Genomic DNA, 24,629 nt, shown 5'->3' with positions numbered 1-24,629 from the left:
GAAGATAAAATTTTCGGCGGATGTTTTGAAACAAGTTTGGACCTGGGAAGATGACTTGAATTTGATGTTTTACACATATTAAACGGAGATGGCGATGCAAACCAGACAAGATATTAATTTTCAGGGAATGTTCAAAAAGCTAGGTGTGAAAATTATATTCATGCAGCAAATGCAAGGATTTAACAAGGATATCAGTGGATATGTTCATTTTTAACATAGCTAACATTTGTAAACAAAGTTATGATTTTCTTACAAGATGAACAATGTTGATTAGTCTGCTAGTAATTTTAGAATAAAATGGGTACTGCAAACTTTCAATTTATCATATGCATTGAGCTAAAATTCATAATCTTTAGTAATTATTAATTAAGAAGGGAATGCTTTGTATCCTCATTAACTTGTTTTTCATTTGTGCATGATAATACATGATGATGCATATTTTTTTAGGTCACAATCTGGAGGAAATTCGTGTGAGAAGTTTAGAAAACCTGCTATCGAAACTTGAACATAATCTAGTGTGTGACTCAGATTTGGTTAATGAACGTCATTTAATGATAAGATTAATTGAGTGGTTCAATTTCCCTAATCCACCAAAGCAAGGAGAAGTGTTGCATCTTATTTTGAGATTATCAAAGGTAATTTTATTTTAACATGTACTGAATCAATATGTCCAATAGTTTCAAATTGTAGAAGCACTATCTGAAGGTTATATACTTTTTATTCAGCACTCTGCAGCTGCTCAAATTCTCCAAGACATTGGTGCTATTGAATTTTTGAGCCAGCTTCGGAAAGATGTATTAAAGTCCTTGCAACCTGTGATTGACCAAATCCTTGAGAACACAATGAGATTGCCAGAGGTGTCAGAGGAAACCTTCAGTCCAACATGTATTTATCAGAAACAGGGTTTCACCCAAGGTGTGTTAAATGGGTGTTATTCTTTGATGTGTATATTTACAATTTTGTTTTATTGTACTAATAAAATGATTATATAGAAGTGTATTATCATGTGGAAGTGAAACAAATGATTCACAGAAGTAGATTAAACATTATCTGGCATCTGTTTTAGAACCAATGTCTTTTACAACCAATGATGCAACATCTGAAACAGCTCCATCACTCACATCAGTATCAACTCTCCCAACACAGGAAAACTTAGATCCACCACATATAATCACTGGAAGGGAGAATTCTGATGGATATTTCAAAGATAAAGTACACCGTCTTCAAGACCAACAAAGGGAAATTAATGATGGTAAACTTAATAGCAAAAATATGGATGAAAGTCTGATTTCAGATATTTTAATTGAAAATATTATGCTAAAGGCAAATAATCATGTAACATGCATAAGAATCCTACACTTGTCTTTTTCCTCAACCATTTTAAAGCATTCTATAATAAAAATAAATGCAGGCACTTCAAGCACATTCCTTGTGACAACTTTTCCATGGTTGGCTCTGACCCCTACAGATAGACACGTTATACAGTCAACAAACTCGTAAGTATTAAATGGACTCCTACAGAAAGACATGTCATACAGTCAACAAACTCGTAAGTATTAAACAGACTCCTACAGATAGACACATCAAACAGTCAACAAACTCGTAAGTATTAAACAGACTCCTACAGATAGACATGTCAAACAATCAACAAACTCGTAAGTATTAAACAGACTCCTACAGATAGACATGTTATACAGTCAACAAACTCGTAAGTATTAAACAGACTTCTACAGATAGACATGTCATACAGTCAACAAACTCGTAAGTATTAAACAGATCTCTACAGATAGACATGTCATACAGTCAACAAACTCGTAAGTATTAAACTGACTTCTACAGATAGACATGTCATACAGTCAACAAACTCGTAAGTATTAAACAGACTTCTACAGATAGACATGTCATACAGTCAACAAACTCGTAAGTATTAAACAGACTTCTACAGATAGACATGTCATACAGTCAACAAACTTGCAAGTATTTAAGAAATGTGAGATAATGTATCAAGTAGATCAGTCTTGTGATGTTGAAGAACAGAGCATTAATATTTATACATCATAGATCTTCATTATCATAGAAATGTTGAAATGTTAATTCCTGTTGACAATTTATTCTCATGTATTGAATACAACATTTTTACCATGTCAAGGATTACTGATGTCCAAACCATCATTAATATATTCCCTCTTTTCATTGTTGTTGTTTTTCAGCTCCTTGCAGAGTAGAGAATCTCATCTGCTGGCTAGTTCTTGTGAATTTTTGAGTGATGTCGTTTTCCAAGATTTTCCAGCTGAGATATTTTTACAAAGACCAAATATTGTCAGAGTAAGTTCCATTTCATCTCTGCAGTTACTAGTTTATTGATATCAAAACATTTCCTAAAAGAAATGCAAACTTCCTTCCCGAACATTTCGGTCACAAACGATGAATCATAGAATTTGGGGATGACTACAAAGGGGGGGGGGGGGGATATGTTACTGGGTTAATAGGTGTGTGAGTATCATCTCAATAGCTCAGTGGTAAGAGTGCTGGCATGATACACTAAAGGCCCGGGTTCAAGTCCCAGTTGAGATTTCTTTTTTCAGCACCTGTGACATTTATGGTATGTTTCAGCAGGCCTTGTGTATTAAATACAGCAAAGTATGTTCTTAGTCAGTAAAATTATTATTATTCATTTGAAAGAATTTTAATGATGTTTTATAAAATACATGTATGTTAGATAAACAAAAGTCATTTGTTTTAGTTTGTACCAGCCCCTTACCAGCTAGTAGTCAGTACCACCTACTTGCCTTTCTTTAACTTTATAGAAAGATAGCACATGGCAATATGAATAGATTTTTAAAATATTCATTGGGAATTTCAGATATAACTTTTTGACAAAAAAAGGATGCTAAATGCTTGAAAATGTCAGTTTTAGCTTTTCAGAATTTCCACAACATTTTTTTATGAATAAAATGTGTGTACATTTTGGAAATGCTTTTTGTGTTTTCACAATTACTAACATTTTTGAAATGGGGAATAATGAAAATTGGTTAAAGATGTCATGATTTTCAATTGCCACTTTGGCCAAATTTCCACCAGAAAAGTCCTGCTGCCAGATACATTTATATTCAATAAATTGCTTTTGAATGAATTTTTATAGGTCTTTCAGGTTAGTAAGATGCAAGGAAAGATGACTTATTTGTTTTATTTTTAATTACAGAATCTGTTAGCACTTCTAGGAGCAGTCCCAGATGTAAATACACACTTGACCATTCATGCAGCAAAAACTCTGGGTGACCTGACTTCTTCCTTAAGGTCAAGGTTACGATATTATCAAGATCCAGCATTATTTACATGCAAACAAGGTATACATTAAGGATTTTCTATGTTGAATTTCTATATTAAGAAAAGAAATCTTGCATCCCTTGTACCTATATTTTGTGCAAATATTTGAATACCAATTCAATCAGATAAAGTGATTATGATGTACAAATATGTTTAAGATATTTTTAAGAAGCTTTTCTTTGCATTTTTAAGTTTGTAAGAAAAATGTAATTTTGAAGTGTTTGACATTCCTTTAGATTTCAGTTCAGCATCCTCTTCTCCATTTTCAAACTCCCCAAGTCTGCTGTCTAACCAGTCTGGAAGGTCAGATGGTCACAGTCCCCTGGCTGGGTGGGGGGATACCCGCCCTAGAGGAGATGGACGAGAGGTAGACTCCTCTTCATCAGTCAGGTAAAATTCCATGCCATGAATGGACTTTTGTTGAGAAATATACATATACACGTATGAACCAGATAACTTACTGTAGATTGGCAAATAAAAAAAATGGTTTTAATTTCACTATGTTCATGATTCATCGTTTTTCTGCAAAATTAAACCCATCGTGAATGCTGTCATTAGGTTTTTAAAACATTTAAATGCTTATACGAAATTCAAATTAATTTCTTGTGGCGTGAAATTAAAACCATTACGATTGGTACTTTTTGGGAAATCGTGAAATTTTAACACCGTGGAATTAAAACGACTCACAGTATGTGAAAAAATATTTATATGTTTATGGGATAGTGAAATACAGTAAATTTGAAATTGATCTAATTTGATTTCAGTTCCAACTCCAGGAACTCTAGTGTCAGTGTGGGTCCAGATGTGACAAACCCAGAGGAGACAGACATTGATGACATGAGGTCTCTACAGAGTATGCAGATCACCCTCCCCCAATACTGCTCCCTGGTCATAGAGAAGGCAGTCCCACTCCTCAAAACAGGGGCAGAGGGTGTGGTCACCCAGCTCATGTACCTCCTTAATCAAGTCCTGGAGATCTTCACTGCCATTGTTACTATGGAAATTTGGCAGGATACATCATCCAGAGCAAGAGAAATTGTAAATATAAGCAATTCATTCTTTCTGTCCCTTTTGATTTGAAAAATTGTGCTCTGTTATTTTCTTTCAGTGATTCTTAACATTTACCCCTTAAGATTACTTTTTCAAGTTCTTACATTGTAACTCAGAAGCATATTGATAAAAATTGATATTTTATGTTAAGGTTCAAAGTTAAGATAGATGTAAAGAGATCAGACAATGATTCAGTTGTGCTATTATTAATATTTTTGAATGTTTTTCCACTTATAAGGCGGAAAGATTATCTGGAACCTTTGAAGCACTGAGTGACATAATAAATTTTCACCACCATGGTGATGTCAGTCGAGGGAAAGCAAAGCAAGAGAAGGACAAAGGAGATATTGTACATCACAGACTGGCTTTTATTGGGGTAACTGGATTTACCTCCAGACTCCTGAAGCAGTTAGTTCCAGTACAACAGGTAACCTCTCCATAAAATTCAGATCTGGAAAAGTAGCTTTGTGTCTTAGCCTTATACATATAGAGAATCATACATGTAGTTACTTAAGTTTGCTTTGTATGTTTTATTCAAGAATGTGAAAATGTTTAACCAGGATTTTTTAAGATCATTCTCAATTTGACAGGGAAGAAAACTTTTGCCATCCAGTCTGACCAAGTCCATGGAGTTGGTGGTATTTGATGAGGCTCTGTCCCACAGTTATCCAGACATCCAGATCACACTTCTGGCCTACTTACAGATCCTGAATCCAGACAAATACAAACTGTTTGTGGATACTGCCAAAATCTCACAGTCCATCCAAAAATCTTGTCAGTTTCTGATACTTTGCCAGGAGGAGGTAATGTTTTACTGAAATGTGAACAAAGAATAGTCAAAATCACATTTTTTGACCTTAGTATTTCAGGACTTTTCTGGGTACATACAGTGTATATATCACATGTTTACTCCTTTTTACAGTGGATATCAGTTATAAGACATCGTTTTCATATCAACAGTTGTGATGTCACAATGGTTTTGTGTGAAAATGATGAAGTCAAAAATAAAATAAGATTCATGTATGAAAACTGTATAAAACATGTGATAGCTAAGTGTAAAACATGTAATAAAAAGAAACTCCCATGGTTTGTGGTTGTATATGATTTTTATCCAACTCTCTGTGTGTTTTTGTCCCCTTGCCAAGGCTTGGGGATAGAAAAAACTCAACTGAGATAAAAATTATATCCAACCACAAACTATGGGACATTCTATATTTATCATATAAATATGTTTGACAGCTAGTTGGATGAGTGTTTAACGAAGTTCGCTCCTGAGCTTTTGAGCAGATTTATATCTTAACCTATATTTAAAAAAATCTGCATAAAGTTATATTTCTCATAATAAATTTGGATTCTACAATGTCAATTAAACTATATTCAGTTAAAACTCCATGATTAAATTCCATACCAAAAGCATTAAGTGAGGAACTATATTTTGTGGCGGAAGGTTTTTTAGAAGAAAATGATCATTTTTTCTCTTTCGAAGTTCTTAAAGTATGTTAAGTTTGGATTCCTATTTTTCCATGCAGCCTGCACACAGAGTTATTTCGTGCAGTGAACTGTTTTATACTAGTCCTATATTATATATCAATTAAACTGTCATGAATTTTATCATCATATTTCATAAATATAGCAAATATATTGTGTAAATCAAGAAAAAATTACCCCTTTTTTAAGCTTAAAATTAGCACTATTTTAGTATCTATCTAAAAATTAACATCACAGACCCCAACTTCTTATTTTATTTTCTGAATATATAAGATGCCTTTAACCATTATTCTTAAATTCAGTAAAATGTCATTACTTTCAAATGATTTTTTTGCTTGTTAAATTTTTAATGCCAGAAAAATGAAATTTTTGAGTGCAAAAAGGTCAAATAAATGAACATGCGGAGTAATTTGAAAAATTTTTTCGTTGTCACAAATTGTAATGTGTCTATTCAAGATGAAATAAGGCTGTGTTTGTTCCCATAATTTATTTGAATAAAAAATATTGGATGAAAACTTCAAAAATTGATTAATGTGTAAGACGTATTTACAGTGCAAAAAGGTCAAACTAAATGCTCTGTAGCGCCAAAAGAAGCGCATTGACCCCCATTTTTTGTTTCGAATTTAAATTAAGCTATGTGTATAAATTCTAAAAATATACTTGATAAAAAATCCTCATTACTTTTGATGGCAGGATCCAACCTCCTTAATTGAAATTTAGAGTTCTCAACTTTTGATTAGTTGAAAAGAGATTAACTGTACATACACGTAGTAAACTTAATGTTAGCATTTAAAATAAAACTGTACTGAAATGGAGATATTTCTGTTTGACAGGCTTACAAAGGAAGCAGTCAGATGATCAGTTTGGCTGAAGCCTCAATAGAAAGTCTACCTTACCATCTCCACCTCCCACTCGTGTCAGAGTTTGTCAAGCTCTCATCCTCTATGTATGACTTTAATATATTTGTTTCTATCAAAGAATTATAGATTGAGACTGGTTATAAAATCAACTTTCAAAATTATAAGTTACTGATATGCTTGTTTACCTAATTGAAAATCAACCATTCTGTGGTGTTTGTGAGGAATATAGCATTAGAACATCTGTTCAAAACTGTGATATGTTGATGATTTAGATGTGCCAGGACAACTGAAGACAAGGCTCTACAGATAAAGTGTGTGGATGTACTGCTGAAATTCCTGTCTCATCCTCTTCCTCAGGTCAAGGAACAGACCTACAACACCATCAAACAGGTCATCAAGGTAAGGTCAAGGTCACACATACAACCCCCTAAAATACAGGAGAGGTTTTTAACAAGAAAAATAATGTTTCTTTAAAAAATTTCACTGAATATGTACATGTATATATATGTATCTATTCAAATACATCCTAGCTGCAGAACTGAAGCTCTTGAAAAAAAAAATGTATTGACAGACTGGAGAGCTACAGTGCAAGCTATAAAGCTGTGGCTAAATACATAAATCTATTTGAAAAATTAACTGGTAATTTTTATGATGCCCATACTTTAATTAAATATTTATAGCTTAGTACATGTAATTGTACAATTTTTGCAGGGTTCCCTAAATGTGAATGAGGCAGCTGACCCCAGCTCCAGGGCCTGCTACTTATCTAGATTCCTATTTAACTCTGACATCATGTATGAGATCATTGTATTTGGACTCAATGACAGTAATTCCAAAGTAAGATATTTTTTTTACTTACAGTAATGAAGTGAAAGCAAGGTTAATTCATCTTGTAGAATTAAATTAAATACACTGAGTACACTTGACTATACAGGTGAGCCAAACAGGCACAGAAATCATTTGTCACATTTTGGATGGTCAGCTGTTGATGACCGAGGATTTATGGAGAGAGGCTCTGAACAGTCTGATGAGACCACTGCCAGTTTTACAAGTATGGATTGTTCATTTCATTTAAAGACAAGTTCTCATCTATGTTCACTACACAATGTAAATCAAAATTAAAAAAAAAAAATCATCAGCCATATAAGGTAAATGCCATTGTATGTTAAAGTAAGGCATTACTCCATTCTATGTACATGTTTATCAACAAGTAAACTCATTTTCTTCAGACCTATGTTGACATGGGAACAAAACTTGGATCCTCCCTGTTAGCAATAATGGATCCCACAGAATCCGAGACAGAGGGAGGACTGACGTACCTAGAGAAACTCAGGGGCTGTATCAGAATTATGTTTTCTACTGATATCAGGTATATATACAGAAAAATGGGGGCTGTATCAGAACAATGTTTTCTACTGATATCAGGTATATAGAGAAGTATTACAAAATTATAACAATAAACTCTGCTGAATATAGAGTCATGTGGCAAAATAGAAAAACATAATTGTATTTAAGCATGAGATACCTTTTCATGCATTGTAAAATACATGTACTGGAAATTAAAGAAATTTTTGAGAAGATCATGATGTACTGATATGTTTTTCATTATATGGACTTTATTTGTGTTTACAGGTATTTGAAAACATACAGTTTTTTTATTGTCTTGATCCGTTCTAAGTTGGATTATGTTTATTAATCAGAGCACGAGCAGAGGCTTTGAAGCGACTGGCCTGGTTTTTGTCTAATGAGCGAGATAGTAACGATAAACTGCCTGTATTTGCTTCGTTAGATGTGACAAACTTGACCAGCATTTTTGTCATGGAGTTACAGAGATCTCTTGATGAAGATCTTGGAAGATCTGTGTTTCAGGTTAGTATTTTGTTGACAGTGAACAATTGGATTATTACAAAATGTAGAAAGCTTTCACTTTTTAAATGTTAAAAGATTGTCTGGTTTGAAAAATAGGTATAATTATAGCTCTGTGCAAATTAAAATTAAATTATGCTTCAATCCTCTTTCAATAGATGTTTTACAATATTTTAATAACTTTTTTGGTATGTTCAAGTCGCTCATTCTAAATCTGTTAAATATTTTGCATTAGATTGATGGATTGCGGAAGGTGTATGAAATCTTTGTCTCCTCTTCTGTTGATCCGTCTGTGAAGAAGTCAGCTGTTGATCAGCTGGCCATAATTCTACAGGATCACAATCTCCATACCCCATTTAAAGCAGAGGGAGGGTTAGAAACCATCCTCAAACACCTTAAACTTGGTCTGGTCAGGAATGATGCCCAGGTTTCAAATTATTTGCTTTTTATTTCTTTCATTGCAATTTGTCACGGGCAATTTCAATTTTGGTTAACTTTCGATAAATTGAATTTTTTAAGCATTGGAATTTCTGCATGTAAATTTCCTTTTCTTGTATATGGAATGAATTGAAGTTGCTTTGTATTGTTATAGTACTGAAAAAAAAATATCCTTTTTAAAATGAAGATCAGTAACTGAAGTAAAGATTTTTATGAGATTAATTTTCAATTACTTAAAATTTTATAAATTTTCTCCTTGTAGAATGAAAATTTGCATTACTTGCCAGCATGTGTAGCCATCTTGAGATCACTTGTTCATTATGATTACAAACTCCGACACAAACTCGCCAGAGATCAAGAAATGTATCTTATCCTTCTAAGAGGTGAACTTTGGTTTTCTTTTTTGATTCATTTTGATAAAGTTTTGGTAAGTTTTCGAAAAATTACTTGTGAAAAAAATTGAATATTATATCAATTAATGTTTTTTTTTCTCTGATCTTGCATGTAGTTGCCTTCCTGCACCAGAGAGATGAGAGAACATGTTATGAAGTGGCTCATATTTTGACATTGTTGTTGTTTGATGAAGTGGCGAAGTTTGACCTAGGGTAAAAAAAAAAAAATAAACAATTTTTTTTTTAGGAATTCACATTGTTTTATCATGTGTTGCTCTACATAACCTTGAAATGAAATCATATTAAAAACACAAACATTTGAATTCTCTATTTTGAATGAGTGTTATAAAAGTTTTGTGTGCATAATTTTTCAGTGGTGGAACAAATCCAGTTGTTCATTTTTCCGTACCTTCTGTGTTGAAAAAGAGGTGAGTATCAAAATTGTACAATTTTTAAGTTAGAAGTTTTCACATTATGATGAAGATGAAGGGAATAAATTTGTTGATGGGAATTGCAAGAATTGTATAAAATTGACATGTATTTATTTCAGTATGCACAGTATGTAATTACGTGTCATTTTTAGGTGCCGCCTGCCATTCCGTCCAGCTTGTCACCATGACAACAGCCCCCATGTGGTGGAACTGCCCCCTGATCCTGACCCCATTAAGACAGACAGACCTTTGGAGATGCTCCGAATCTCCTGGAATGTAGCATGGCATGGTGGACTGGAAAAACTTTTGAAGTTCCTTGCTCAGAATAAAAATACTAGTAAAAGTGACACATTTACTGAGTAAGTATAGTTTAACACATGCTGATTAATGCATTTCAATTTAGAATACCTCTACCTTTCATTTACCATATATTTCCTTTGCATTAACTTTGTGAAGGAGCAACCAAATTGATTAACTAGATTATTTCTTTGTAATAAAAAACTGTTGTAGATTAAAATCATATGTGATACCGTATAACGGGTATTTTCTGCCGTTGTCCAATTTTTGCGGAATTTTGCGCAAAAATTACAATCGCAAAATATTTTTCAATATTTATTCAGGTATTTTATACATGCAATTATGATAAGTGGTGCGTATGTCTGACAGGTTCTCATTAACGTAAGAACCTGCGTTCCAGACGCAGAAAAAATATCTGGAACGCAAGGTTTTTAAAAAATTCGGGTGTCATCGAAATTCGATTTTAGATGTCGGGATTTGTTCAAAATATATATGGAATCGAAATCTTCCTGTAAATAATATCAATTGAATAAATATCTTTTCTTGTATCTACACTGTATCTCGCAATTATTAGTATAAACTCCGATAGCTGCAAACAACACGAGGTAGCTTTTTTCAATCTTGTGTTTGATCTTGAGACAATAATAACCGCTTGTATACACAATGCGGCTTGATTGTCTAGTGAATGTCACCCAATGCAGACGACTGACAGGATTAGTTACGCCTCGATGCACATGGTACCTGTGATTCTTAACCGTCAACTTTAGAATTATACTAAATTATGCAACTCTTTGTTTAAGCTTAAAATACAAACACCAAATTAATTTTGATAGTAATTAACTATAAGTGTATTTTAGAATATGGCTTGGATGCATTTATTATCATTATCTATATATTTAAATATTTTTATAGATCGCATAAGACGTCTGTTAGAATAAAGATTTTTATTGTTGTTTTGGGGGACTGATACTGCATTAATTTATTTCAATTGGGACTCGACATATTTTTACAAAGACTAGTTCTCATGCACCTTTGATCAATATGTCTTAATGAATTTATAAAACGTAAACATGGCAGGGTTCTGATAATTCATAAAGTTTAGTGATCATACCCCGTAAATAAATTTTTGCGGTATAATGCAACCGCAGAAATTGAAAACGCAGAAATTAATTTGCTACCTTTTTGGGGTTAAATCGCAAAAATTTCCAACCGCAGAAAATACCCGTTATACGGTATTTAATGTGTATGGATAAAATCATATGTGATATTTAATGTGTATGTATATTTTTCTTTCTAGGTTTTCGCCTGTACTACAACTTAGCTTCATAGAGAGAAAGATTGTCCAATGCAGTCACTTATCAGAGGGCATTAAGCAATCATTATACAATATCTCTAACGCTACATCTCATCATGCAGTAAGCTCAGCCATTGGTCAGCTGCTGAGTTACCTGGTCAATTCGTACAGTTACGAAGGGTCAGAGGTCATGTTTGGTCAGGACTGGATACCCAGCATTGGACGGTAACACCTTTTTAAAACTAGTCTGAGCATGTGCATTAAAAAAATAATTTTTTTCCTATTCGATAATTGCAGAGAAATCAAATTTAAAGCATTCCTCATGTTTATTGATTGAATTCATTTATATATCAAAGACAGAATTTAGTTCCTTTGAATATTGATAATATATTTTCCATCAGGTAAAATGGTATATGTATAACCCCACCCCCCACCCTCACCTCCAAGTATAAGCACCTCCTCCTGTAATTTTCAATGAAAGGGGGAGGGATGGGGAATCAGAACAACTTTTTTGTAGAAGTATCATTGATAGATTGGATATTGATGTATCAATATATCAACTTTTTATATCAATTTTGAATATATGGGTATAAAATGTTTCATCAATGACAGCTTCCAAAAATTCATATTATTCCAAAGGATTGTCAATCTCTCCACACTTAAATGATTTTTATCCACTGTGGTTATTTAATATTTATTAAGTTTTTTATCATCACACTATGCATAAAAGGTGGATCTAAAAGGTTCCCTTCTTTGAAATTTTTTAAGCACCTTCAGTGTTTATTGGCTCAAGCTAAGAAGGATTGTCAAATTGATCAACTCTTAATAACTGTTTACTTGTCTGCCTTTCCAATTAAGTACCTATTGGAGTACTTGGTCATAATATTAAAGAAAAAAAATCAAAATTTAAACCTATGTGTAATGTATTTTCACATCTTCACTAGCCAAGTGTTTCTGATCCGCTACACTCATTTGTGAGGAATGTGGAAGGCTAGTGATGATGATATCTTCACGAAAGTATCTTGTTCTTTTTGATTGAACATGATTCAGGACCTACAGGTTTGACATTAATTGAGTTACATAGAGTGAAAAGAAGAATATAAAATTGAAATATATTTTTTATAAATACAAATACACTTAAGTACAGTAAGTATTCAATTTTCATTGAATGGAACTTTGGAATGATTATTAATATCAAACGTGAATATATTTCATGAATTTCAATATTGATTCCATGTTCTTGATCATTCACAAAGGCATGTACATATGTAAACCGTAACTATCTGTTGATAACTATGCATTTATGCTACTAAATAATAAAGGGACCATATATTTAATTAACTTGAACTATGATTTCTGATCATGTCCCTGGCTACAAAACAATATGCTGCCACTGACTGAATGACTCTAATTGTTGTCAAAACATGACAGAAACAAATCCACACTAGGTAATGACAGAAAGATGATCTCTGAAGTTGAATGTGCTTAATTAACACATAATAATTACTGTGAAGAAATATTGCATGGTTTTGTTTCAAGTACTCAATTACTGATTTTAGTATTCTATAGCCGGACTTTTTGACAAATACTTGAGTAATCGGTTTTCATGGTACTTATTGACAACCCTAAAATAAAGTAAAATGGGTTAAGAATCAAGAGTTTTCTCCCTTTGATTATACATGCACCAAGAACTGTTCAGGTGGCTACAAAAAAAAATTAATTAAAAGAATTCTCATTCTTGCAATACTTGATTAAATAATGTAAGAAATTTGAAATCATTAAATAATATTGCTTTAGTTTAAATATTCTTGAAATAAGCTCAAAAGAGTGCACTACATGTAATTAATTTAGGTTAAATAAAGGTTTGTTACTAGCAACATGAGCAAGGCTGTAGCTTCTGTTTATTACTGCTCATTCATTTTTAAAACTTCTGATAACTTTTGCTAAGATTCAACAGAAATCTTCTTGAGAGCATAAAGCTGTATTTGTTAAAAAAAAAATTGTTGCCGAAGATATGAAATCAGTTTGATATCAATATGAGGCTTGGAATCAATGGGAAAAAGAATTGTTTATTAGATATGAAAAAAATGATCAATTTGTGATGATGATGTTGATTATCAATAGATGAAAGGAATGAACCAAAAAAAAAAAAATTTACACATCCACATCACAGCCCCCAGGGAGGATCGAACTCCCGACCCCTGGTTTACAAGACCAGTGCTCTAACCACTGAGCTATGGAGGCGTTGTAAGAAATGGTGAAAAATTTCTTTAAATAGTTCAAAACGGATTCAATTATCATTCTTTTCATTTTACAACCTTAAAAGTTAGAAAGTAAAAGCATGAATGAATATGAGCTACCTTTTTTTAATACTTGGTGTTCAGAAGTCTAGTCTTTCTCGATTAAATATCACTGTTTCATGCAGTGTTTACGTGTAACCAAGGTCAAAGTTGACGGGAGACAACTCTTACTCTGTCAAATTACAAGGCTAATTTTGAACCCAGGCCTGGGGGAGATTAACTAAGATTTAAAATAACAGATTATCCTACATGTTCAACTGAGCAGAGAACTTCTGAAAAGCAATCACATCTTAACATGTTGTACTGCCTCAAAATTTGGCACAGTAGCGCATTTCCTTTTCAGTTATTCAGGCGCGGATCCAGGAATTTTTCCGGGGTTCCACCCAGTCAAAAAATTTCCAACCCAGAAGTTTCTTGACAAGCAAAAAAAAAAAAAAAATCCATTTTTCATACGTGAAAAAACCTATTTCGTGGTTGTGGGGTCCACGTTTTCTAGGGGTGTGACAAAGTCATTTTTTATTTGCTTCATTATATACTTGAATTCAGGACTTGAAATTGAATATTTGTAATACTTATGATTGAAAACAAATGTTTTATGCACATTAGTTGCATAATATTGAGAGTATTTATGACCAACTTGTGTACCAAGTATGGTCTTCTTGAAGGGTTAGGATACTATATAATTTCTTGAAAGATAAAAACTCAGTGTTAAATTCTCACATTGTTGAATTCGAAACCATGCATGCGACATGCAGGCGTTATTTCTTTGAGTGTCCACATTATATTGTCAGTCTTACAATTACCTTGTTTTAGTTTTTTCACCTTCTCAGCAACGTACATGTATTGCAGATGATTCCAGGCACATCTTCTTGACATCATTGTCCAAAACTTCTTGTATTTCATTTCCTGATTGCAAGTTTCTAGCATGGGGGGTGATGAACCATTTCCAAGCCATCTCTGTCTGTAGTTACACATGGATGGCAAAAACAGTACATGCACTTCATTGGTCATTAACCTGTGGTGTCTCTGTGTCCAGGATTACCACCCACTGCTTGCTGCTCCTCATTCTGGCCAGGTGACTAATTCACTTGATCTCCCGGTTAAATAGCAGGTCTTATATCCCTCTGACCAGTTGTTGAAAAACAACACAAAAATTCAACGCCCTTTTTCTGTTGAAAATAAAGCTTGGATTAAGAATTGAGTTCAGCTTCTGTAAGATTCAAGCCAACTAGTCATAACAAAACAGCAAAAACACAAACTCGTTCACTGATAATGGCTTCCAATGGAATGGTCAAGACAAAGAAATCGAATTGACCAGGAAATCTTCTTGCCAAACTTCACAGCATGTGCTTTGGAAGAGTTGACTGAGTCAAGGGTATCATAGCATCAAGGTGTAGTGCATAATGTTGTCCATAAAGATTTTTTTTAAAAACTGATTTATGAATCATTTAAAAATTTTGCACTACTGTCTGGTTCTTATTAAAATGTAATGTTCAAATTGTTAATAACCTTGTCTACTCCTTACATTACCCTCTATCTAATGAAGTAAACTTGTCTATGATCAGAAATGCATGCAGAGTGATATTAAGGAGGCCATAATTTTGTTTTACAGAGATACACACTGTGTAATATATTTAGTAAAATTATTTTAATTAAAAATAAATGTGTACCAGGCAAAAATTTAAAAAAGATATTTCATGTAAATCAAAAAAAGAAACAAATGGTATGATAGCATGATAATGAGTTCCTGATTTAATAATCAATTCTGACTACCCTATTGCACCCCATACTGACCATAGTAGGGCTGATACCTCCTGCTGACTCTACAGACAATTTACTTACATATTCACAAAGTCTGTTATTATGTAATAAAGAATTAAGTAAGTAAAGATGGATGAACAAATAACAGAGAATATCTACAAGATGAAGACAGAGAACAACAAGGGAGAAAAAAAAAAAAAGATCTGATGCTAGAGAAAAAAATGAAAAATCGGAATGAAAGGGGCAAAGTACAAGAAAAACCACTTGTTATAGGATGTGTTAGAGTTTCTGTTTACAAGAAGATAGACCAAACCAAACTTTGTTTGGCTGAAAAAGTGTCATCTGTAATATAAATAAGCAGTTACTGAATAATGTGTTTGACTTTTTCATCCAAATGCATGTATAACAGATAATGCACCTCAAGAGTGAAAATTGAACTTTCAGCTGTATTTTCCATATGACAAAAAACAGATGAGGATATATATGTTTTTAACATCCTTTTAATTCAGCAGTGACATATGAGAAAAATATTTGCTCAGAATACAACTTGTCCACAGGTTCTTGAGGACAGGAACCCCCCCCCCCCTCCTCCCTCCCCACTTTTCCTTTGCTGGATCTGCTTATCAAAGAAGTTGACCTAATAAGTTTTGTTTAGTGTCAGCTATCAAATGAATACAGCAACAATTTATCTTACCAAACCATTTTACAGATTAAATATTGATACTGGTATCATTTACTGAGATTCTTAATCATTATAATTCTTTAGGTTTCTGAAGATTCATCCCTCAATGCCTGACGATGAATCACTGCTACAAGAAGTTCTAAGGTTCATAAGTATGGCCTTGAGGTTGTGTAGTGAGGTATCCGAGGGCACCCTCCAAGCCCTGGGGGAGGTCTTGTATCAGCCATCAGGACCACTGATTGGTTTATCCCATCGGACCTCAGTTAGAGGAGAGACAAGGGATGTACCAGAGAATGTCAACATTAAAAGGTAATGAAAATATCTGTCAGTAAACACACTCAGCAAATGACATACATGAAATATGCCTACTACCTGTACAACTTAATTGTGTAATGACAATATCAACAGTTTTCAACCTTTATATCAAGATTGCATCTTTATTATAGATACATATGCACCTCATTATACTTTTGGTAAAATCAGAGGTCATATTATACCAAAATCTCAGTCATTTGTAAGATTCTATACATGTATAAAATAGCTGTATGTATTTTTGCAGGACCCTAGACAAAGAACTATTATCATTCATCTCAACATACAACTGTAAACTCCCCTATGTCCTCTGCAGAAGGTATTTTTTTCTCTCCTCTCTCTGACTCTCCCCTTGATCTCTCTCTTAACTTTTACAGTGTGATAGATGACAATGTCATGTTTTACAGTAACTGTTTTGATGTTTTATAGACTGAGGTTCCAGCAGTTACGAGGTGACCTATGTCACCAGTTACTACAGCGCCTGAATGTTACTGATGCCCCTCACTTCTATAACCTCTCCTCCCTGGAGGGGACACTCCAATGTCTCATGCATGTCACTGCCAGGTATTGTACTTATAGGGACATAAGTTGTGTTGTTTACAAATTATCCACTTTTACAAGGACACAAATTTTGCCAGGAAATCAGTTTATAAAGTGAGTTAGAAAAAGAAAAAAATAAGATGCATTTGTAAAATTTGATGTATTTTATGATATTAAATTAGGGTTCTAAAAAGCATATTAAAGAATATCCCCAAAATTTTTAAAAAGTAACAATCAAATTTCATGTACGTGATGTAATCCATTTTTGAAGTCTGGAAACTTCTTGCTGATTCATCTCGCTTCAAATGTATTTTTACAGACCGGGTTGGAGCAGAGAGAGTACTGAATTAGAGGACAGCACACTGTGTAGTCAACTACTGGCTTGTCTGTTAGAGGTAAATAACAGTTCTTCAATTCTTAATATTATTTTTATTTTAAAAACACATTTCATTTGAAAACTAAATGTACATACATATATGAATGTCAGAACATACAAAATTAGTGATTTTTAATAATTTTGAAACAGGTTGTGTCAGCTTTTCACATTGGAAGGGGAGGGGCTTCGATGTCTTACATGGGAAAAGGTGTCACTAAGGCAGCCACCCTGTGTCTCAGGCATCTTGCTTATGAAATGTCTGTGGAAAATAAGGTCTGTAGAGAGTCTAAAAATGATATGTGTTGGAAATGTTGACAAATAAAATTCCATTGAAACTTTCTTGAATAGGGCCAAATGTATGGCTTCGTACTATGGTGCATTTTGTTTATGTTTTGGATGCAGTGATTAGACCATAAATGTATGTGAGTATTATAATGATGACATGTTTGTACAGAAGTGGGCTGAGCAGTGGACATATGTCCAGCAGAGGGTAGATCAACAGAACACTTCAGACACAGTAGAAGGGCATGGGTTGGACTGGTTATTAACACTGTGGTCCTACAGGGATCCTGAGGTAAGGGAATCACATCTTTTTGCTGTATTTATGAAGCAGCATTAAAAATGGGCATGAAAGAAGATAAAATATTAATTCCTTTTCACTTTTTAATCATAAAAAATATTTCATTTCCATTGTGGTTTCTTATAAAGGTGCGAGTAGCTGGACTAGGTATTGGAGTGGCCTTGACCTCTACAGAGAGTGGAAGGACAGTGGTGACCTCTCACTGTAAACACATACCAGGTGGAGTCTGGGGGCTGGCCTTCAGTATCCTCCTAGACCAATCAGAATGTAGCATGGTCAGGCAACAGGCAGCATTACTGTTGGTGAATATGACATCACAGTCAATGCCATCTAGCAGTGTGGAGGCAGAACAAAATGCATGGCAGGGACCAGTTGTTACTGATGATGAGTCTAAGGTTGGTTTTCTAACAGTCTGGTAAGGGAAAATGCAGGAAACAGAAAGATAGATTTCATAAATTTACTTGTATTGTGTCACAAACTATACTATCAGACTAGGCGTCCAAATTGTATATGTTTTATCAGACAAGTTTTGTCTTAAAAATCAATAATGAAGTGTCCAGAAATCTGGTCTGATACTTAGATTAGTTGGATTGGTACCTGGATTCTCCACAGTGTTTTAGATCTAGGGGGATTTGGGTGATGCAGTGATATGTGGATGGTTCACCATCCCAAGAAAAACATTTTTTCCTCTGTATCCAGAAATTTGTAAAAGAAAAACTTTTCTGATAAAAGAAATACAATCTGGAAATCTGGTCTGATACTATGTATAGTATCCGACAACTGTATGCATATTTGAAATCAATACACTGTATCAGATTACCAGTTTCTATATATTTTAGGTGTCCCTAGTTGGATTAACAGCCCTAATAGCCTTACTGCACCATAGTCACTTCTATCAGGAGATGCTTGTGGTGTTCACCAATTTCTATGCTCAGCCAACCATACAACAGATCTCTGTCACAGAAGTGATGATGTCATCACAACTGTCGTCTGCTAGCTCAGAGTCCACCATGTCTACCACAGGTAACACAATAACAAAACACTACATGTAACCCCTTAGTACCACTTTCCCTTCTCTGCACAGATTTTATGTTTCTTTTTTTTTTGTCTTTTTCAAATTTTTTTGTATGAATTTTTTATAGACACATCATGAAAGAGATAAATGATACATGTACTTTACTTTATCAAGTGAATACTTACTGTTGTTTACCAAGTGAATTATTACCTTTTTTTAAGTGACCTCTCTGTTTTTCAGCTGATTTGACATCAGTTAGTCAGCAGGTAAGTACATACATGTATATATACATGTATTACAGAAATTTTATTGTACTTCCATCCAGTATGCTAAAAGTTCCATTTTCACTAATAAGCCAACATTTACAGGGTCATCAGTTCTGGAGCAGAGGAGGGGGAGATTCTCGGGGGAGTGTAAAATCAGGAACAAGGAACGTTCAGACTGGTTGGTGATCAATAATTAATTTGCTACACTTTAATTTTTATTTTGAGTTATAAGAAGTGAAGATTTCTATTCCTACTGACGTTTCTGTTTTATATACACATGCATTTATAGGAATATTTTAAGAATTCTTTTGTTACTTTTTTACAATCCAGATATATATATATAGTCATATTTTATATACATGTACATGTAAAAGTATTTAAATTAATCGAGTTTGTTGACTTCTATTATAAGATATTTTTGTGATTTTTAGGTGCGACACAACAGGCAGACAGTTCAGGCAGCACACTCATGGCGGGGGAGGGAGGAAGTGACATCATCAGTGTAGCCACACCCTCATTAGTGGCCTCCATTGCACAGTTGTTACGTAACCTGGTCATTCTAGCTCCCCAAGACACATTTACTTGTCTCAAGCAGGATTCCTTTGTACAAATCCTCACAAAGTAAGCAGATGTGTGAATTATGTGCATACATGTAATTAATCTATAATAGAATTTTCACTGTGTTTACACTTCAATAATTACATGTAATACAAGTGGTATAAATGCATTTGTGTAATTCAGAATTCATATTCTGATTTTGATGTGAAGCGTTAGACTAGAAAGTGTGAAAAAATGTAAAGAATACAAACTTTCAAATCACCAGTGATACATTATTTCAAAATTATGTATATCCTGGGATGATATCTAATGATTGGTTTCTTTTTTAAATATGATTAAGCTTCACAGATATTTTACTTGATAGCATGGTTGACACAAACTTACTGGAGGCGTATATGTTGGAGATGGAGGGACAGGTAAGCTATGACCAGTATGAGGTGGTGTTTGGGGACCTCCTGGAGATGTACAGCTCCATGTTGTCCCTCCTCTCGGCTTGCGTGGTGTACGACACACCCACCAGACAAGACATCCTGGCAAACAAAGATTTCATCATGTCTGCCCTAGCTTTGATGACCATCAGATTCAAAGGTAAAATAGGACAGGAATAGATTGTTTCACTAGATTTTTCTCATTCTTAACGAACTAAGTTTGAAATCTAGTTTCTGAAATTCAAATAATTCTGATACATGTATCTGATAATTTTTTAGGATGACTGAAAAAATTGTATGTATTGTCCAAAGGACTTTGAAATAAAAAAGAATGAAACTTTCAAAAAAATATCTTAAAAACCACAGATATAGATGAATGTATCTTATATGTGTGCTCTGCTGATAAAGCATACAAATACATGTTGATATTCATTATTGTAATCATGTCCTGGAATCTTCTTATGTCAGGTTCATCAGACGTGGAATTAAAGCTACAGGAACTCTGGGGGTCAATTTTGTCTTTCTTTGTCACAAACTTACAACTTCAAGGGGCATCAACTCTAGCAGTGCTGACCGAGTGCTTGCCAAAAATCTGGGGCTCTTTTTCTGGTGCGTACACATTGCTTCATAGTTTTGAATATAGTACATGTATTACGTATATTTCTATATTTCTAAAAGTTTATTGAAAAATATCCTTACATTCATTGTCACAAGAGCAGAACTTAAAGAAGTGCATAATATACGGGTATTAAAGAGAACTTTTATTGTAAGGACAGAATGATAGGGCCCAACATTTATTTTATTACATCTGACTGATATTGTTTTATACAGATTTTTTATAAAGGTGTTTGTCCTATAAATAGATCACCAATGCAATTTTCATTTTTTTCATTTTGCAGAAAACCTGTGTAACATCATTACAAAAAGACTTGACTTTGAGCATGAATTATTCTCCACATGTCTACAGTTTCTCTCCATCTTGTTGAGTGAAGAGGGGAAACTACAGGGACGACAAATAGAGCTGTCTAACATCACGATCACAGAGCTCCTTGACTCTGGTGAGTTTAAAGTCACTCAAAAATTCTTCGGCTTATTTTCATAAATGCATTACGTTACAGTTACATGTAAGCTAAATTTAAAAAAAAGAACAGCCTTGATTTTATACTATGGCATGGTATATTTTTGTCATACGTCATATTATATTTAAAGTAAAGTCTGTCAGATTGAATTTATCACCTTTTCAAATTTGGGGGAAGGGGACTTTAACATGAATAATGCTACAGTGTCATGGTTAATAGGCAAGGAAGGTGAGAGAGAAGAAAACAGTCACGGCTGGCACCTGTGTGAGGCCCTGATACCAGTGTATGAACAAATGGTAATCCGCTCTACAGATCACAAGAACGCGGAGAGACTTCACACCGCAGCAGCACTCAGGAACCTACTGGCCGTCAGTCAGACTGCGAAATCGGCAGCTTTACAGAGTAAGATATGTCCACCACACATCAGTCAAAATTAAAATTTCACTGTCTATAATATTATTGTACATTGTACATTTAACATTCTTCTGCATGCACCATTCACTGAAAATTATGTCCATATTTTGTTTCTACCCCACTAGCCTACAATTTTAATGGCATTTTTGAGATAGGTTTAATAAATTGGATTGGTACTTTTGTGTTAATAAATAAACATGGTAAAAAGAAGTTTTCTAAAAATAGAGTTGTTGAATTTCTGTAGTGATGCAGTTCTGTGAATTGCTTGGTTTTTCAGTGGGTTTTGTTGAGACTACAATAGAAAATGTCAAACAGCTACATTCCAAAATTAATCTTGAAGCCCTGCAACTGGGAAAAACTACAGCAAAAAAGAGAGATGATTCTTTAGTCCAAGATCTTATCATAACATTGGATGTTCTTAGAAATCTCCTTTTCATGAATGAAGATGCCAAGGTAATTAAAACTTGAATACTGTGTAATTTATTAGAGTGAGAATCTTTCCTTTAAGGTATTTTTAAAAGCTAAAAGTGTATGTGGGATAATTTCTCACAAAAGTTGCAGTTATACATAGATCAATTGTTTACATACAATGTTGGTGAAGTAAAAATTGACATATAATCTTTGATCTTTTAGATGGCTTGCTATCACTCAGATCTTCCTGCAGTTATTTACAAGATTTGGCCATGGTGTCAGATGGAGCCTCAATTAATGATTTCTACCATTTCTCTGCTATCCACTTACGTTGCTAAATGTTTAACTGGTAAGGTTATACTACAGATATCCATTAAATAAAAGTCCTTTCAAAATTTGGTAAAGAACTTAACCTCTATTTCATTTTAGAGAGAGAGAGAGATGGGGTGGGGGAGAGAGGACATATTTCAGAAATGTCCTGTTTTAAATCTTGTGATTTTCATTTGAATTATTATTAACATTAAAAAATAATTTAATTATAATTGTCTAATTTTCAGCCACCAGTTCCCTGGCTTACACATCTCCATCCTCAACATCCACCACACAAAATGTGAGATCCTCCTCCAATCAGTTAGGCACCAACTCCTTAGTCCACTGTTTGTTGAAACTGGCAGGGAAAGATGGAATCAGGGAACCTCTGTTAAAGGCTGTTTACGGACTTCTGGCCACACTATCTCTGTCATCCGAGTGCCGAAATATCATGTTTAAAGTAGTTCATTTGTTCTATTTTCAGCATGGAGGATAAAAGTTTATCAAAGCTAAAAAAAGCATTATCTTAAAAGAGCATTAATTTAAAATACTCTTCCAAATATGGTCATTAACATTGTCCACTCCTTCAAAGTTTCCAAGTTTGGTAAGTCATTGAAATTGAATCATTATGTTTTATTTTCTTGCTTAGAGCAACTTCTTCAGAGAGTTTACAGAGTTAAATCCCAGAAAAACCAAGAAGAGTAAACAGAATAAAAATCTAGAAATCTACTGGTTGGAACTGATGGTTAATTTGTCTTTCTCCACTGAAGGCCAACAGATGATTCTAAAAACAGGGGGTAGGTAAACAATATTACCTGTACATTGTTCAAGGAAATACTGTGCAATCATCCTTGTTCATGGGTGAGCAGTTTTCCTGGGTCACCCTTCCTAACAAATTAACATCCCCATGAATGCATCGGTTCAAATCTTCCATACATACAAGTTCACTGTGTAATTATGTCCTCACAAGTAAAATTTTGGTTGGCCATGAACATTGACCCCCCAACAGTGATTCTACAGGAACTAAACAATTAAAATGATCATTCTACAGTAACTAACCATTGTCCAGAACACCATAAATTTTGTACAAAGCACTTGAACAATTAACTTAAAAAATATATGGAAGCCTATCAGTAGTTCTTTTTTTCATCACTTTAAGTATTTTAATGACCCTTTAATATTCTTTCAGATTCTGTAGATCTACTGCTGGATTTTGTGGAGTGTGGGAGTGGGGTCACACTGGAGTACTCCATACTTATCATCAGAAACATGTGCTGTCACTGCAGTAGCAAACCAAAGCTATTGGCTAATGGTAATTAAGTAATCCATATTCCATATGGTACATGTATACCAGCCCCTGGGAATATCCTAAAGAAAACATATTTATTGTGGATTATAACTCTGTATAATAGAAGTTAATAGGTATTCTTTTAAATTGTAGATAAACTGTTGCCTCTTCTGTTGGCTTGCTTGAACAAGGATTCTGTTAAGGTTCAGACAATTGCAGCATCAGCTCTTCTGGGTCTTGTGTATAATAACCAAAAGGTGAGTACACAGGGAAAGTTCATGTACATCACAATAAGTTTTTACATAATGATAAATACAAAGAACTATATGAAGATCAAATTTGGGCCAAGGGTGTCATCTAGCAAGACTAATTTTTGAATATTTTGAAATTGACCTTTGGTTCATCAGGTTTGTTTCATTTGTTTGCAGCAGTTTTATATTGTATTACGATGTGCCTTTTGTACATAGAACTTTTAAGTAATGTGTTTGAAATGGTGATACACTCTTTTCCACTATTTTTATGTCATACAGAACCTACTTCATTCAAATTATCAGCTTAATAAATTATTTGAATTTTCTGAATATGATTTAATGGTACCTAAATAATTTTGGATTATTGCAGGCCAAAGTAATGCTGAAAAATGCTAATCTACTACCTAAATTACAAGAAATTTTATCCAATCTCAACAATCTACAAAGTACACCAGAGAAATGTGTGCAGGATTTGACATCAGTGCTTGTGGCTGTGTCGGAGTGAATATAACCTGTATAATAGATGTTAGTTTAAAACTTTGAGTTATTATTATACAAACTAGAAGAATGAAAAAGAAAGCTCATCTGTGATATTAAATGTATGTCATATATGTAA

The 24,629-nt window shown here is 33.8% G+C and overlaps 1 protein-coding gene and 1 non-coding gene across 2 annotated transcripts; one reads left to right on the top strand and one right to left on the bottom strand.

Moving 5' to 3' along the window:
- Positions 1–16: 16 nt before the first annotated feature.
- Positions 17–24,629, top strand: LOC133172514 (rotatin-like). Its single transcript, XM_061307413.1, has 45 exons — positions 17–143; positions 448–635; positions 726–915; positions 1,067–1,252; positions 1,412–1,496; positions 2,211–2,325; positions 3,203–3,347; positions 3,564–3,717; positions 4,092–4,365; positions 4,616–4,804; positions 4,968–5,180; positions 6,699–6,811; positions 6,998–7,124; positions 7,437–7,562; positions 7,660–7,776; positions 7,955–8,094; positions 8,426–8,594; positions 8,827–9,018; positions 9,292–9,412; positions 9,538–9,634; positions 9,796–9,849; positions 10,005–10,211; positions 11,447–11,668; positions 16,271–16,495; positions 16,746–16,817; positions 16,928–17,062; positions 17,358–17,433; positions 17,565–17,687; positions 17,869–17,988; positions 18,123–18,389; positions 18,834–19,017; positions 19,250–19,275; positions 19,378–19,453; positions 19,707–19,896; positions 20,198–20,421; positions 20,730–20,870; positions 21,161–21,319; positions 21,560–21,742; positions 22,032–22,207; positions 22,388–22,514; positions 22,723–22,934; positions 23,124–23,271; positions 23,664–23,786; positions 23,916–24,019; positions 24,384–24,629. Exons 1-45 carry the CDS (start codon positions 89–91, stop codon positions 24,516–24,518), a joined length of 6,705 nt encoding a protein of 2,234 aa, XP_061163397.1. The 5' UTR covers positions 17–88; the 3' UTR covers positions 24,519–24,629.
- On the bottom strand, positions 13,615–13,687 carry Trnat-ugu (transfer RNA threonine (anticodon UGU)). Its single transcript has one exon. It is a non-coding gene; the product is annotated as a tRNA-Thr (tRNA).

Source organism: Saccostrea echinata, unplaced genomic scaffold (assembly GCF_033153115.1).
Source record: "Saccostrea echinata isolate AGI-Se365-2 ecotype Australia unplaced genomic scaffold, CSIRO_AGI_Sech_v1 ptg000054l, whole genome shotgun sequence".
Lineage (NCBI taxonomy): Eukaryota > Metazoa > Mollusca > Bivalvia > Ostreida > Ostreidae > Saccostrea > Saccostrea echinata.
The sequence above is the reverse complement of the archived record's forward strand: the minus strand, read 5'-3'. Positions and strand labels throughout refer to the sequence as shown.